Source organism: Mastacembelus armatus, chromosome 7 (assembly GCF_900324485.2).
Source record: "Mastacembelus armatus chromosome 7, fMasArm1.2, whole genome shotgun sequence".
In the NCBI taxonomy this organism is placed as follows: Eukaryota; Metazoa; Chordata; class Actinopteri; order Synbranchiformes; family Mastacembelidae; genus Mastacembelus; species Mastacembelus armatus.
The window spans coordinates 20,646,339-20,662,925 of NC_046639.1; the positions used below are offsets into that span (position 1 = coordinate 20,646,339).

Consider the following 16,587-nt stretch of genomic DNA (forward strand, 5'->3'; position numbering starts at 1 on the left):
TTAAAACCTAGTACCTTAGCTACACTGCTGTTTAAATCATGATGGATTGTGAACATAGCTTTGCAGTGTTCTTTATTGCTGAGACATTAACAAGGCACATTAAGGTGTAGTCATTTCACATCTTGCAAACAATGATTCAAATAACTGGAGGCCATTCAATTTTAGGTCTCCAACCCTGCAGCTGCTTCCTTGACTTCAGGGAGTGAATAAGCAATTAGATTTAAACTTTAAAGTAATTCTGAATAAAATGTACATTTTGTGACGTCCCAATATTTGGACACACGCTGTAACATCACAGTCTATCTGTATTAAACTGTATGTTTGCTTTGATAAAGAAGGACAAAGCCATCTGCAAAAATATGAATAAGAAAAAAAAAGGAATAGTAAAAGAACTATATTAAATATTCATCCAATTTTAACACCAACTTAAGGTTGTCTTTTTCTTAACAATCAGGCTACATACAAGACATGACATGAGCAAGTCTCCTGCATTTCTGGGACACTTCAAACTTAGCTGAGTTTTACCAAACACTTGTTCTAAAACTCCTAGTGTCTGTCAGGTACTGCAACTGCTTTTTTCGGTGAGGTAGCCTTTTCCTATTTCAAAGAACGCTATTAACTCACATTATGTATATAAATATAACAAAGTAAGATGATTTTCCCCACAGTGTTACAAGTGTCTAGCAAATAAAAATGGCCCAAAACAATTCACGATTTCAAAGTATTAAAGCTGTTAACACTCATGCTGCATTGACACCAGCTACATTTGTGAAGCTCCACTAAGGTACACACATAATCTGTGTTCACAGAGCGCAGTTCATGTACAGCACAGCTGATAAAGAGGCACCGGTCCGGCCTGAAGATACGATCAAGGGAAGGAAAAGAGCTGCAGACGCTGTTGTGTCTTTTTGTGGCAGTGACTCTGAACCAGTGTTTGGAAGCTCTAAAGCACTTCTCTGATGTCACTGTTCAAACCATGTGATGGAAGAGTTTTAATAGAATGAAAACAGTCACAACTGAGGCTCATATCAGTGACATCAATGCAGAATGTTTTTTTGTTCCTTATCTTTATCATTATATTCATCAGCCTCTGAATCGTCTCCATGTAGCAATGGCAGCTCAAACTCTGGGCTCCTGCTGCTGAGATGCCTTATGGTTGGGCCCTTATCTGATGGAGAACATCACAAAATTAACATTGTCAACATGATAATCACTTCTTCAAGTCATCATTTACTGGAAAGTGTGTTTTGCTCATTGTTACGTTACTTAGATGTTTGACATTCACTTTGTTTGATATAAAGGCTGTTTTTACATCACAGCCAGCTCAGAAGCCAATAATGATTCAATACATAACTTATACAAGGTTGAAAGTCTTTAAATAGACTTTTCACTATGGTAAGACATCTTGTGTCCAGAGGCGTTATATTATATACACCACTAAGCATTGTTTTTGGATGTCAGCAAAAATGTCTAGAGGGTGTTTTTTGCTATATCTGATTGACTCTTTGCATGTTATTCCCAATAAAACCACCTAAGAGTATAACAAACAATAATAAAACACTTACTTTTGGAATAAATGGTCTTGAGTGCCACATGCAATGAAATGCCGCACAGACACACAACAAATCCCAGCCAGTTAATCCCACTCATTTTGTCTCCCATCAAAGCTGCTGCCAAAAGCAGCGTACACACCTCCTGCAGAGACAAAACAGTAAGAAAGGGTGTATTAGAACACTGCGCCCTCACACCAAGAAACAAACACTGTTGGACTGATGAAAAATGAAGAAACCTTTAATGTGCTCAGATTCTCAGTGATAGCAGAGCTGCCAATTAGTTTAAAGCTGACAAAGTGTTTCAAAACACTAGTAAAAGTTTAAATGTATGACTGTATCAGTTTAGTAACCTCTCATCTTAAATTCTGGTTCTCTGTATTAGATGGTTTCAGTTTGACTGACTGACTTAAAAAGAACACTGACAGCACAAAGAATCTAGAAAGTACCTTAAAGATCCCAGATATGGATAAAGTAAGGCTGGAGGTCCGGGAGACCAGCAGGAACTCTGAGAAGCCCAACCCAAAGGCCAGCAACCCCCCGATACTTAGGGTGAAGACTGAATACAGGAAAGGTGAGAGCTCCGTCTCTCTGAAGAGTGTTTCTGACGTACTAAGGCTCAGCTCTGAAGACAGACAAGATTTACCAGACTCTAATTACATCTAAATAAGGTAATTAGGCAATAACGAAAAGGTAGTTGGAATGATTTTTTATGGGTTGGTTATAGGACTCATATTACAGATTATTCCAGTCCAACTACTTGTATGATTATTGTGTCCATGAAATACTCCTTCAGATTGTCAATGGTATGTTTGTTCTTCACTGTCACCTGAATGTAACTGTAATAATGTTTGCAAATAATGAGCGGATTTATCAAGACTCTGATCAATTTTATCAGGATAACAAACCACATTTTAAAACTAAGTCTTACCTTCATTATACAGGAAAAGGGGAAACAGGCCAAGGATCATGGCAGGCTGTAGGTGGTACATTGTATCTATTGGATTCTGAAGGCCTGGAGGAAGGTACAACATGAAAAATGTTTGAAGAGGGGGAAAAAAGAAGCATTTGTACTTATTTATCGGTTAATTCAAAGCGAGAGGATTGTCAAGCACCTCACATAATGAAGAGAAATTAAAAGAAGAGTCCGCAATAAAATGAAAAGCAACAGGAACAGGGCTGTTCTATATACACTCATGGTTTTTTATTCTGAAGATAACACAACACTGACCCAGCTCTGCTTTCTGCATGAGGACCTGAGTGAGGGTCCAGCGGATGCCGCCTAAAAATGACGCCAGCAGCACCAAGATGAAGCCCTGCAGGTTGAACTGGGTCGACTCAAATGTAAACATAAACAGACCAAGGGAGATCAACAGGACCACCACGATCAGGAACGGGTTCTGGTCGAAAGAGACGGAAAAAAAAGGTTAGATCGAACAAGAAAGACAAAACACAGAAAGTGAACACAAAGATAAACAAGAGAACAATAAATGATAGAAATAAAGATAGACCACAATGCATCACTACAAATATTTACATTTCAGATGTAAAAAAGAGCAGCACTTAAAGTAGACAATAGAGCCTTGAGCCACACTTGCACACGTTGATTTAAGCAGTGCTTTGAGTTAGGCTAGTTAATGCTAGTATGCACACAGTGACAAGGTAAATATGCAGGTTGTTCAGCAGGTATCACCATTTTAGCAAATCCCATGGTGGTGGATGTATAGAACAGTGGTTCCCAAATGGTGTGCAGTTACCTAATTCAGCAATGGATGAACTGATTCTTTCATTCCTTAGTTAAAATCAATTTAGTTAGGGCACTGTGTGGTCAACACACCATTTCCACATGTGAAGTTAAAGAATGTGTCACCCACCGGCTCCTCCAGTTTAAACAACAGGGAGAAAAAGAGGATGAAGAGCACTGCTGAGGACTTGGTCATGGTGTACCTTTAATGACACAAATTACAAGCCTTAAAAATCACTTCCAAAACCAGGGAAACAGGGTACTACTAACTACACACTTTTCGGTTCACACATAAAGAGCATCCTGTATCAGGAAACAAGTCCCTCAGCCACAAACTCACAAGCTAATGGTGATGAAGAGGAAGCTCCAGTTGGAAAGTCCAATATCCAGTGCTGTTGCGATGGCTGAGTAAGATGGACAGAAGACAAACACACTACAATAAATGATGTTTCTGTATCAAAGTTTGTAACCAACACTAGTAAATAATAAATTTGTAGATCGAAGGTGAACAGGAACGATTTGTAATAGTTATGGAATATTTTGATGTGTAGATGGTTGCTCATTGAAGACAACTGAAAATGGTCCATCCAATCCTACAGGATATTAAACAAATGCTCATGTGTGGGGAGAACAGTCAACTGTCCTCCTCAGGTGTGATGTAATGTTTATATCAGCATGGACTTTAGTCAAAGCGTTCTTTACTGAAAACGCAGTCACTGAAAATGATAAGAGCCGACTGTCGACCCCTTTTCTAATGTACTTTTCTCTCTGTGCTGCTTTCTGGGTAGTTGGGTAAAACCTAGAAGAGTACACCAGAACCTCACCTGTGGGAACCACTTTATAGATGTAATCTGTCCAGTTCAGAATGGTGCGGGATTTCCCTGTCCAGCACTGCATGGCCCGTCGCGTCAGAGCCGACAGGCAGAAGTTGATGGCAAGATGAACTAATGTCATGAAGAGTGGATAGTGGAAGCCCTGAGAGAGAAAAGGACAAGGTCATTGAGGCCTAGTACAGGGAGACTCTGCAGTGATTCAAGGTTTTCTCACAGGGTTTCTGCAAATTGTGCCCAAACTATTGACTTGTACTGTCGTATTAATACACAATAGTTTAGAAAATAAAATCCTGTTCTGTTTGTGCAGCTTGTAGTTTATAGGTGTACAACATCTCCCAACATTCGGCAGGAACACACAAAACTATCTACAGCGCAAAATAAAAATATTCAAGACCTTTGTAGTGAAGGCTCAAGACTTTAACTGCTTCCAATGCCTTCTTTAGGGGAAAATTCAACGTTTTCAAAGGCTTTTGTGACCTATAAAGACTCTGTTTCACAGTAAAGACCAAGACAGAAACACTATATCGCTTAAACTTTGCTTATTTTCATTCAACAAATACACCGATGTGTGTCCTGTAAAGAGAGGAACGGTGCAGATGCTGGTAAACCAAGTGTGACTCACCTTCATCAGCCATTTGTTGTAGAAGGTGATGCCTATAGAGAAGACATAGTAGATGAAAACTAATCCAACAATGCGAAGCCACCGGCAAAGGAACTGGACAGGGATGGCCATGTAGGACTGCCAGGACCAGCTGTCCACAGAAGACAGCTAATGCAGAGAGTCTTCAGTCTTCTCCAAACTGGGTCTGCCCCTCTTCCTCTCAGCCATAGCTGACTGCCTGGACATCAGGACAGACAGAGGAGAAACAAGGTGAGACTATTGTGTCTATTGATGACAGAATCAGAGCAGCGACATTTCTAAGGCTGGTTATCAGAGCTGGGACTAACTCTGCAGCTGTCTTAGCTCGACCATTGGTCTTAGCTCGACCATTGGTCTTAGCTCAACTTTGACAAATCACGGTGAGCTGACCGTTCAAACACCACCCGTTAACCACAGTCAACTATCGATATCCAATATCCACCTTCAGCTGAGGAAACAGCAGCACTCACCAGATGGTTGTTTCACCAAGTTTGACAGGTGCGATAGTTTTGTGGGCTGGCTAACGTTACACGGTAGATTAGCCTGCCATGTTGCTAACCTCGGTTAACCGCTTTAGTTAACTGTATATTTAACAACAATAGGTATGTAAAGTGCGTGTTAACTCCAGCTCTAACGCGTTTTCCCGGTGTGGTAACGTTACGTGTCACTGTCTTGTGACGACACCCACATACTGACCTCCATTGACCAATCGCTCTTTTTTAAAAGTGTTAGTGATTTTTTTGTCACCTACAACTACATGCTACTATGACTAAAGGTCTTCCTCGGGTTGATTTGATCTACTTTGCAGTTCGGCATACATAAAACTCGACAATAACAATGAATTATGAATATTTGATTTATGATAAATATGACTTTACTGTTATCGCCGAAGTTGTTTCGCGAAAATAATATGCGGGAAAAAAATCTAATTAAACTGCTGGATAAACTAGTTTGCACACATCTGTACGTAACCTAATAATTTTAGGTGACGTTACGTGGTGATCTACGCAGACAGAGTTATGATACATATTCCGGTTTTTTTGAGTCAAATCTGGCCTTAACTTTGTCTTCGAAGAATAAACAAGCACATACCATGAGCAAACAACACAGCCAGCCAAATCAGATATTAGAAAATTATCTGCCGTATTGATGATATGGTTAAAAAACTAGTAGTGTAATATTTATCACCGTGATCTGAGGGAGAAAAATAACCACAAGCGGCGGTGTTTTTAAAATCGCACGTTTTTCTCCCAGAATCACTTCCTGCGTCAAGCGGAAGTCAACAAATCCCACGGACAGTCGTGTTGTGGTCCCACTAAGCTGAAGGGTAATGCTTAATTACAGTGTTAATGTGATGTAGTGCCTTTGGTTGGTACCTACATGCGCTCTGTGTGTGTTTTTCTTCAGGATGGCAGATGATGAGGACGAGACTGGCTTCGACGACGAGCTGGAGGACGGATCCGGTGGAGTCGACGTCGGCCACGGCAAAAGAAAGCGGCTGTTCTCCAAGGAGCTCAGGTGTATGATGTACGGGTTTGGAGACGACCAGAACCCGTACACGGAGTCTGTGGATATTCTGGAGGACTTGGTGATTGAGTTCATCACGGAAATGACGCACAAGGCCATGTCTATCGGACGCCAAGGCCGCGTCCAGGTGGAAGACATCGTTTTCCTGATCCGCAAGGACCCGAGGAAGTTCGCCAGAGTCAAAGACCTGCTGACCATGAACGAAGAGTTGAAAAGAGCCCGGAAAGCCTTCGACGAGGCAAATTATGGCTCATAAACACGCCTGGGTTCATTTAAACCTACTTCTGTTTAAATCTTGTTTCAAGCGCAGCCACAGCATCTACCTCTGCCTGGTGCAGTGTTTAGTGACGACCACAGCTGCAGTGATTATTTAACAATACATTGTCAGTTAAGTTGGTGATCACTTACTTCCTTTGAGTATTTTTTTTTTTCCCGGTTTTTCATTTACACTTACATTTGACTGTAAGCTCAATCATTTGTTGTCTCAGATTTCAAAGAAAAAGATGATTTGTGCAGGAAAACTGTGTTCTTTTTGAGAATTTCTTAAAACCTTAATTAAACCGTATACTGAAACATTACCCCACATTAAATAATGTCATCTGACTCCAGTTATTTGGTTCAAACAAACCGGACAAAAAGAAGAAACAAACAGATTTTATTGATATTCCTCAAAACAAAATTTTTTACACAGACCATAAATTAATATGACTGACCAACTACACGTGAGCATGTGTTAGTTCATTTATTCTGCTCAAGCGAATAGCTTCTTTGTACAGTGAAGTGGTTGAATCAATTGGTCTAAGCAGCAGGTAACAGGCTGCCGATCTATCTAGACTACATCTAGATTAGAGCTTCACCAGCAGAGTTGTTTGCGGGTGTGTGTGCGGGGGGTTGCTGATGAAATGTTAGGCCATGCATACTGCAAAAGGTCTGTGCAGTGCGTTTCCCCATTGCAGCCTTGCTGTCCTGTCACAGGGTGCAGTGTCAGCGCAGCATCCATGGGCCAGCTGCTTTCACAAATGAGCTCAGGAGAAGTGTTGCCCAGCCAGCAACCCCCACCGGGTGCTCTAGCTGTCTGTTGAGGATGCCTATAAGGAGGGAGAAGAGAAGGCAGAGAACCAGGTGGATAGGAGGGAGTTTTTTTGTTTTGTTTTTTTTTTTAAATGGGACGGTGAGGAGTTAAATGTGTTCAGAGCAGGGGATCACAGGGGAGAGGAGGAATGTCCATGAGTCTTTCTGGTTTTACTGCACGTTCTCCATCATCTTGAGGAATTCTGGAAAAGAAAGGAAAGATGAGTGTTATCAGTGACCATCTCCTGCAGCTGCAATGATGAATAAAACCTTTGTGTCATTTGATTGTAAGATGATTGTTAAAGACTAAAAAAATACTAAATAATCTACAGAAGATGTAAAACACAACACTGTATCCAACATTAAGATCATTATAACCTCCACATTAACACAACATAAATACAGATTTACATGATTTCTTAAATTAAATCTTAGTTCCATCATATCCATTAAAGTGCCATAGACACTAATTGTCTTTTATTAGTATTAATATCTGAAAATGAAATATTTTGCTTCTACATACATTCATCGTCATCATATTCATACCGTCAAAGTCCAGCATGCCGTCGTTGTTCTTGTCTCCCTCCTTCAGCAGCTCATCAATCTCCTCCTCTGTGATGGACTCGCCGGAGCTGCGGATGATGAGGGCGAACTCCTCTCTGTCGATGTAGCCGTCAGCGTTCCTGCGGGAAAAGACAGCAATGTATGGGATTGCAAGGATAAATGATTACACATAATGTGAGCTGTAATGTATGTAGTAACAGTGCGCCGTACTTGTCGAACACACGGAAGCACTCTGCCAGCTCTTCCTCGCTCTTGCCGGCCTGGTCCTCCTTTAGCAGCCTCACCATCATGACCAAGAACTCCTCGAAGTCGATGGTACCGCTACCTGAGGATATGAAAGACGTCACATAACGGATCAGCCCAGTGTCCTGTGCTACTTGTTGGAAAGCACGCACGAATCACTGGGGTTAAGTGTAAGTTTAGCCCAAATATGCGTAATGGACCATGTGGCTAATTTAAAGGGGGCACACTGTAGGCATGTAGGCCTACTCTCTCAGTGCACACAATGTTTCCTCCAAATATTTTTCTGTGGAATTTATTTTGTTTTGAAATGGGATGTGGAATACCTGGACAGGGTGTGTAGTGCATCGCTATGTCGTAATCAACTCACCATCCTCATCGACCTCCTCAATGATCTCAGCCAACTCCTCCCTTGATGGGTTCTGGCCCAGCATCCTCATCACGGTACCCAACTCCTTGGTGCTGATGTCACCGCCACCATCAGTGTCGAACATGTCGAAGGCGGCCTTGAACTCTGGAGAAATGAAAGAATTTGGCTCATTGTTCAAAAACTTATTTTATGTCTTGCCCACTGGGCTGTTCATAGAGGCATTACCCGTGAACATTTATGTTGTGTTGAATAGGGCCTCTGCGATTATGTATAGTAAGAAAAAGCAGTGAAATCTGCCCCTGCCCCTAAGTAACATATTTTATCACGAAGTAGTGGTCTCTGCAGGACTGATTCCACATTTGATAGTTAAAACACATGGGATTCAACTTGATGGCTCGTTTAATGTCCATATTTAAGAGGGGATACCTGAAAAGAACTAAGTAACTTCTCATGTGATAAGTGTAATCTGTTACGTTACTGGTTCCTGGGCAAAGTAACGCGTTACTGAACTCACCAGCCAGCATTTCCTCGCTCAGGTAGGAGCGGGCCTCTTGTTGCGCGTCAGTCTGGAAGAAAACAGAGGCCACACTATCACTTCACCATCAACTTCTAATTTCATTTCAGTTTCATTGTTTATTGCAGGTTAAAGCCAGTGCACTGAGCCTCGTTTTAAATGAACTCGAACTGACCACAGCCTATAGAGTGCTGAGTGCTCCTATAACTGACATATATATATATATATATATATATATATATATATATATATATATATATATAACAAAATATTGTTATCAGGTTCAGAATTCAGGCCTCTCTTCTGAGAACAAAAGCACCGTAAATGTTTAAAATAGCATCTTTATCTTTAAGTGCAAGCTGTAATAACTGTAATAGAGCAGGGGGAGTAAAACACCAGGTAGCCACAGACATTACGCTACAGAGGAAATAGAGATATTGTTGTTGTTTTTTTTTTTTTAAAATTATTATTATTAGTTTTTGAAAATAACATTATTTCATAAGTCACATGTTGGAAGATATAGTGGCTGCATCTCATCAGGATTCTTGAGCCTGGTGAAAATTAGTCCTGCTATTTCAGGCTCAACACATTAGACTCCCTGTATATGGACTGCAGACATCCAATCCTTGGAATTTGTCACCTAAGCAGACTCTGCACCTTAGCAGCTGACACCCTCCCTGATCACAGCACTAAATTTTATCTTTTTACAAGGACTCAGAGCCTTCACAGAATATTGCTGACCAAAATATAATATAATTTATAATTCCATTCAATGCAGCCAATACAATTCTCTGGCAAAAATGTTAATAGAGGTCATGAGAAAAACATCCACAATTCACCAACAGAAGGAAACACGCATGTCAACAACTCAGACGGTTTTTACACTTTAACATGCCTTTATTGCTAAACTTCCCATTCATAAACCATGATCATGGATTAATAACTAATGGCTGGTTGACTGATCAACGCTCATTTGCTCAACTGATTGGTCTTACCATGTTTGTGGATTAGCTTTTCCCCCCCAGATATCCAAGGATAAAAGAAAAGCCCAAAGGAGTGGTCAATCCGTGTTCACCCCAACAGAGAGACTAGACGTCAAGTGATGGTTCAGACACACTTTAAACAGGGCAGCCAGGTCCCGCCCCCTGCCTCTCACAGGCCTCCAGATTTAGTATCCTGAACTTTTAGGGTTCTGGGGCCAGGGCAAGCCAATCACATTTTGGAGAGGAAAGCTCTTGTTTCTTGAAGTTACAGGGTTATAGGTGTAAAGAGGCAAAGCAGGAGTTTTAGCACTTTTGGGATCTTGGTCAAAGTAGGACAATCTACAGGGAATTAAGGAAATGCAAAATGCAAAGATCCACACTCTTGGTTTGTTTAAACTGAGATAATCAGAGGTACAGTGTGAGAAAGAACTATGGCATACTATAAAGGAACTATATTAATAAAATCAAAATACACTTTAGAAAATGAAATCAATGGTCAATCTTTAGAAATGACCCACAGCACCTTTCAGTGGCGATCTAAAATAACAAACCATAAATCTAAATAACATTTTCAAAATAAACAACTATAAAATTACAGATATTACAGTTCCTCAGTGCACTGTCGATTGCACTTTAGGCCTTGTAAACATAGGATGGTGGAGCCAAAGATTTTAAAGTAGGTTTTGTGATGATGCAGTTTCAATCTGGATGTGCAATTCAAAACCAAGACAAAAATGCTGCAGGGCTGGACCCCAACACTCAGCCCTCCACCCCCGTTAGCTGTGCCCTAAATAGCAGGCAGTTTTTAGGTATGCGGGACAGGGATATGAAGCAGGCACCCACATATCCCAGCATTACTCAGCCTAATAAACACAACCTGATGCTCCTTTTATGGTAGGTAGTTCCTGAAGGGAGGGCCCAAGGAGAGAGGGAGGAAAAGAGGATGGAGCAGCCATGAAGAAAGAGGAAGGATATTGCTTTTGAGAGGTGGTGGTGGGGCTTGAAGGGTATATACTCAGAGAGAGACCTGCATTTTAAATCTACTCTGTGACCGTCTCAAGCCTCTAATACCAGCAGGCTGCCAGGCTGCACCTCTATGATTTCTGTGCTTGGATGCTGCTGTGTGAAGATGATGGACAGAGTTATGACAGATTTAGATTGAGATCAAATTTGAGGAGAATTCTGAACCTGATAACTGAAAATTCCTGTGTGTTAAATGAGGCAGGAAGATTAGTAAAAGCCACTGCCCATGGTAGTGCACTACTTTGAAGTGGAGATTAGAACAGGGAGATGAGACCAGCTGTAATTAACGAAATGTGTGTGTGCGTGTGTGTGAAGGGAGGATGGGTGAGAAAGTGCATGCACTGTTTTCCCGTGTATATAGTCACTTTGTGTCAAGCATGTGCGGCAGAATAATTTACAAAGATGAACAATGAACATAAGGAGAAAACTGATTTATTTAGAAAGAACAGAATAGTGTGGAGGACTCAGTTTTGAGGAGGGTGGGGGTTAAGGCTAGGTGGTGTAGCATTTCTGGGGAAACAGCAGCTGCCAAGGGGACAGCTGGGTGGCCAGGACAGGGAAGCAGCCAGGGAATAGCGTCTTCGTCTTAAAAGGTTTGAGTAGATATTTATAGAGATCGTCAACAAGACCCTGGGTTTCATATGAGAAGAGCAAAGGAGATGGGTGTGAAGGTACTTGCATCCATTTTACCATCTCCAATGTATGTCATATTCATTATTGTAGAGGTTTTGATAGCATTTAGAGTTTGCTCTGAGTAGATTTCCATCAGATAGAGTGCTTTATATTCTCTCTGAGGAAGGGTCACCAAGGAATGTAGAGCTGTAGGTTTATTTACTGGACATTCTCCATCATCTTCAGAAACTCTGGAGAGTGAAAGAGAGAAAAACAGTAAATCACCAACACGCTGCTGATACATCAGGCAGAGTTGTTTTATGCCAGACAGAGTTACTTCCTAGGGTCAGAGTGAGGTCCTGGAAGGTTACAGCCAATAACCCTTTTCAAATGTTGTTTTTGTACAGAAACAACCAGGCCAGCTGTTATTTTCCTTATTTTCAGTCTTCATGCTAAGCTATAAGCCGAGCTGACAGACGGCTTGTTCCAGATTAGACATGAACAACATATCTGAAAGCCTGATATTCTTCTTATCTAACTCTAAAAAAGAAAGCAAATAATTCCACCATATTTCTAAAAATACTTGTATCTAACTATTTAAACATGAGATAATGCATCCATTGATGATTTTGACAAGGACCCTCGTGCTCAATGTTTTTAGTGGACATGAAAGTCCTACTGGGTTTCCCTGTCTCTGATACTATATCGAACATTACCAAACATTACCATCAAAATCAATCTTTCCATCTTTGTTTGAGTCTGATTCCCCAAACATCTCATCAATATCTTCCTCTGTCACTGGTTCTCCGGTCATGTGGAGGATTTCACCAAACTCTGTGCGGTCGATGAAGCCATCTCCATTCCTGTGGATTAAAAACAATAATAAATGTACAGACACACACACACTGGAAACGTTCTTCACAAAGCTTGCTTTATTTTTAAAGTTTACGACAATTTTCATCAATACTTTAATATTCTAGTAGCCATAAATGTGTCATGTATATGAACGATAATGTGTTTTTGACACAGATCCCGTAGTAATGTTTTAGGAATTAAATGTCAGATAATAGTTTCAGTCAATTGTTTTAGATGTAGACTCTTTTGATAAGTTGTTTTTAATTGTTACCAAGATGTGTGCTGAGCAGGACATTTCGTTCTTGGAAAATCTGTAACGGTTTTAAAGTTTCTAAATGACCTTTGATATGAAGTTAAAAATAATAATAATACCTGACACTGCATGTGCCAAAATGATGTTGTTCAATAACTGCTGGCCAACAAGTATGACGGTTTATCTTCAAGGTTGATGTCAGTGTTGTGTTTCAAATTGTTTCCACTGCCCCCAAGTGGCCATAAAAGTCTGTCATTGCAGGTTAAGGAGCAGCATTACTTTTAGTTATTTACATGCAGTGTGTCTCTACTATTTACATGCTCAAGTACCTAAAACATTTTGTGCAAGATGTGCAAATGCATCTTCTTATTAATCAATCACAATAAGGTGTAGCTTATTTAAATGCCCACTAAGTTATCTTGTGCATTTTCTGTGCATGTATTATCACATAGGATTTATGAATAAAGCTGCTTGGTTGATGTGCTGTTATGCCTATGTACAATTAACGTGTTTTGATTCTGCAGGACATAAAAATGCTGTACAAGTCGAAGATGTTTTGAATTTACCCACAAAAGACATATAAGTATCAAATGCAGTACTGTATATGTGTTTACAATGGTATTGATTGTCATACTTGTCAAAAATACGGAAGCATTCTGAAAGCTCTTCTTCAGTCTTTCCAGCCTGGTCCTCTTTTAACTGTTGCACCATCATGACCAAGAACTCCTCAAAGTCGATGGTACCACTGCCTGAGGAGAGAGGAGGTGAAAGAGTGATTGAGCGAGACGGTAGAAGCAATGCAGTGCAAGTCCCACCTTCACCTTACTCACTAAGAGCCCTGCCATATGTGTTGTGACTATTCTTGTGATTTTGTACACAGATTTGTAGAAATCTGACAGAAACTACGTCATAAACTTCAGGCGTGACGTTTGAATGATTTGGGCATTAAACATGCAGAGAGGTGTAATCACAGATGCTACTGAGTTGCATTATGGGAATTGATTCATACAAGGAACCAATAGTCAATACAGTCAGAATAGCTCAGTGTTGCTTCAAATTTGATGACAAGTCTGTTGTAATGTAACAACTTTTTCTCATGGCTCTTCTGTTGTATTTACTACAGACATTATTGATTATGGCTGAAATATATATATATAAATTCCCTTCTCACCCCTATGGGTGTATGTGTGTCTTCCTCAATATCGGGTCCTCTATCAGAGACCTGGGAGATATATATATATATTTCAGCCATAATCAATAATGTCTGTCAATAATATCTTCAACTACCAGGAGGAAAACCACCTATTTTTGATCAGTCAGTGATCCTACCATCCTCATCGACTTCCTCAATGATGGCATCCAACTCCTCCCTTGATGGGTTCTGGCCCAACATCCTCATCACAGTACCCAACTCCTTGGTGCTGATGTCACCGCCACCGTCAGTGTCGAACATGTCGAAGGCGGCCTTAAACTCTGGGTGAGAGAATGACATTGGTGAAACTCAGACCAGTCAACAGCAGTAAAAGAGATTCACAAAGAACATCATTCATGGCTCTGGAATGTCATTGTGTGGTCTAAAAAATGTGGTTAAATGTAATTTGTGCATTCCACAATAACTAAAGTCTATTTCTAATTGTTGACTTGCTCATTGACTTGCCATTGAATTAAGGAACCAGACTGATTCTAAAAACTCCATTAAGTGCAAAGTCATTTTCGTTGTGCAGCAGTAGGACTGACCTGCAATCATCTCCTCAGTGAGGAAGGAGCGTGCATCACTTTGGGCGTCAGTGGGCTGAAGAACAGAGAATGCAAAAAGATTGACAGGGGGACAGTGGTGGAAGAATGGAAGGACGGGTGAAGAGAGAAATAGAGGTTATTATTCCTGACAGCCATATTCAACTGCAGCTGCACACTGGATGTGCTCTGAAAGTGGTCAGGCCATTATCAGAACAGGACAGGATAGAAAAAGGAATCATGGCAATGGCAAGGATAACAGCATCTTCAACCCCCTACAGCCAGTCACTCCCTCACATATAATCACACCTGGAGTTTTGCACTCTTGGACTACCTGAGCTACCCTACGAAACTATATAATTTTTCATTTCTTGAAGTGTACCAAGAGTACCAGCAGTTTACTCTAAGTTGTGTGTCTCAGCACGTTAGTAGAAGCAGAAACACTGGCCTGGAAGTAATTAAAAATGTTTTAGAATTCCAATGTCCCATTGCACACAAGTATAAAGTATTTTTAAGTTATGTAAAATGCATTCTTAGACATGTATTTCTGTATGTTCTAGCGGATGAAAAGGTGCAAAAGTCCTGGTATGATCCCACCTTCTCAAGAAAGAGAAACCTACAGCCTGAGTAAGAGTAACAGTTACTGACCAAGTGGCAGCCAAGAACCAGAAATAGCCTTATATCATGGTTAATCCTCTCCAAGCCTTAGGCACTTGGTTGTGGATGATCCTGCAGATCATGAATCTGAAAGGAATCTATCCTTACAGTGCTAGCTGCTTTTTCTTTTTCAAATAGAATGTGTTGTCATATTTCCATCAGTTCTTGTCACCAAGAACTACTTCAGTTTTTCTAAGAGGAATGGCACTGACACATTATGTTTCGAAGCATAATAAAAATAAAGATTCATTTTTGAGTGGTATTCCTCTTTTTTCCAAACACCCAGTTCTTCAGTTGTTCAGGAGGCCAGTTGAATATTTGCTTGACAGCACTTCATCAATATTGTAGCATGTGGAAAGGTCAGAGAAATGCACTGATTAGTTCACTTTAACTCTATTTTTAAGGTGAGGATACGAGAGGATTTTCTCAAGGTGAATGTCCTAATTTAGGACCCAGAGGAGAGGCCGCGTGTCTTCTCACTTTACTCAGCTGTGTACTTTCTATCTTTAGTATGGCTCCCTTCAATCTAAATATCAATCCTTTTGAGTTTTGTTACAAAATGAAGTATAAGTAAGTAAAAACAAATCAGTCTGTGAAACAAATAGCAAAAAGGAGCTAGAGAAGTTGTGTATGTAAAAAGAAGTTTACAGTAGCAGATTACCAGTCAGGAAAATTTCTGCCTGTAGGAAGCAGCACAGAAAAAGAAACAAATAGCCAAAGTGTAAGCCCCAAATTAAATTCAAGACTTTTCTGGTATTCCAAGAGATAAAACACCACTTGAATAGAAATCCAGCTGATAGTCCAGCTGTGTCCAGATGAGGACTTGCTGGATGATTGTGGGTAAGCAGAAAAAGTTCGTTTTTGCTTCAGAGAATAAACTCCATCTTCTGCCATCTGGTTTTTATCCTCATCAGTTGAAAACAAAAGAAAATCCTCAAAGATCATTTCCATTTTACCTCCTACTCTCAGTTTTCAGTTTCTTACCATGGTGGCAGGCTGAGCTGAACAACAGACACCAATAAAAATGTCAGTCGCCTGGGAAAGAAAGTCTTCCTCCTAGACAGTTCAGATAACACTGTGGCTTTACTCTGCTGCATAAGTACCCTCTCATCCCACTACACTTCTACTAAAATTGATCAGGATTGGGTAAGAGACTCCCTCCTGAGACAAGAGCCAACCAATCAAATCCAGCTTTAGTCTGTGCCCTGTTACAATCTCCTGACGGACATCCCCTTGTGTGGGACACTCTCCAATCCCCCATATTTAGATAACAGGCACGCTCAGTGACATTTATTAAAAAAAAAAAAAAAGAAACACCATGTAGGCATCGAGCAGCTGGAGGTTATTTTGGCAGAGGATCAGCTGGGCATCTTGATGCAGATAGTCACTTGGTTTCACAAACTGTACAAGAGCCAGA

At 40.5% G+C, this 16,587-nt stretch overlaps 4 protein-coding genes across 5 annotated transcripts; 1 reads left to right on the forward strand and 3 right to left on the reverse strand.

The window, feature by feature from the left end:
- Positions 1 to 55: 55 nt before the first annotated feature.
- slc35h1 (solute carrier family 35 member H1) lies at positions 56 to 4,892 on the reverse strand. Its single transcript, XM_026333339.1, has 9 exons — positions 4,750 to 4,892; positions 4,119 to 4,269; positions 3,635 to 3,698; positions 3,425 to 3,497; positions 2,782 to 2,950; positions 2,482 to 2,565; positions 2,000 to 2,175; positions 1,566 to 1,695; positions 56 to 1,168 (listed from the first exon to the last, which is right to left on the reverse strand). Exons 1-9 carry the CDS (start codon positions 4,858 to 4,860, stop codon positions 1,038 to 1,040), a joined length of 1,089 nt encoding a protein of 362 aa, XP_026189124.1. The 5' UTR covers positions 4,861 to 4,892; the 3' UTR covers positions 56 to 1,037.
- Positions 4,861 to 6,884, forward strand: taf13 (TATA-box binding protein associated factor 13). Of its 2 annotated transcripts, none has more exons than XM_026333344.2 (2): positions 4,861 to 4,998; positions 6,175 to 6,884. In XM_026333344.2, the coding sequence occupies exon 2, from the start codon at positions 6,176 to 6,178 to the stop codon at positions 6,548 to 6,550; it is 375 nt and encodes a 124-aa protein (XP_026189129.1). In that variant the 5' UTR covers positions 4,861 to 4,998; position 6,175; the 3' UTR covers positions 6,551 to 6,884. The 2 variants fall into 2 exon arrangements, with proteins under 2 accessions (XP_026189129.1, XP_026189128.1); XM_026333343.2 differs by lacking the exon at positions 4,861 to 4,998 and adding an exon at positions 5,955 to 6,094.
- A 531-nt stretch (positions 6,885 to 7,415) lies between these two features.
- Positions 7,416 to 10,198, reverse strand: tnnc2.2 (troponin C2, fast skeletal type, tandem duplicate 2). The gene is made up of 6 exons (XM_026333342.2): positions 10,049 to 10,198; positions 9,054 to 9,105; positions 8,540 to 8,683; positions 8,140 to 8,254; positions 7,912 to 8,048; positions 7,416 to 7,568 (listed from the first exon to the last, which is right to left on the reverse strand). Exons 1-6 carry the CDS (start codon positions 10,049 to 10,051, stop codon positions 7,537 to 7,539), a joined length of 483 nt encoding a protein of 160 aa, XP_026189127.1. The 5' UTR covers positions 10,052 to 10,198; the 3' UTR covers positions 7,416 to 7,536.
- A 1,288-nt stretch (positions 10,199 to 11,486) lies between these two features.
- On the reverse strand, positions 11,487 to 16,299 carry LOC113146079 (troponin C, skeletal muscle). The gene is made up of 6 exons (XM_026333340.1): positions 16,155 to 16,299; positions 14,517 to 14,571; positions 14,109 to 14,252; positions 13,414 to 13,528; positions 12,398 to 12,534; positions 11,487 to 11,922 (listed from the first exon to the last, which is right to left on the reverse strand). Exons 1-6 carry the CDS (start codon positions 16,155 to 16,157, stop codon positions 11,891 to 11,893), a joined length of 486 nt encoding a protein of 161 aa, XP_026189125.1. The 5' UTR covers positions 16,158 to 16,299; the 3' UTR covers positions 11,487 to 11,890.
- Positions 16,300 to 16,587: the final 288 nt, after the last annotated feature.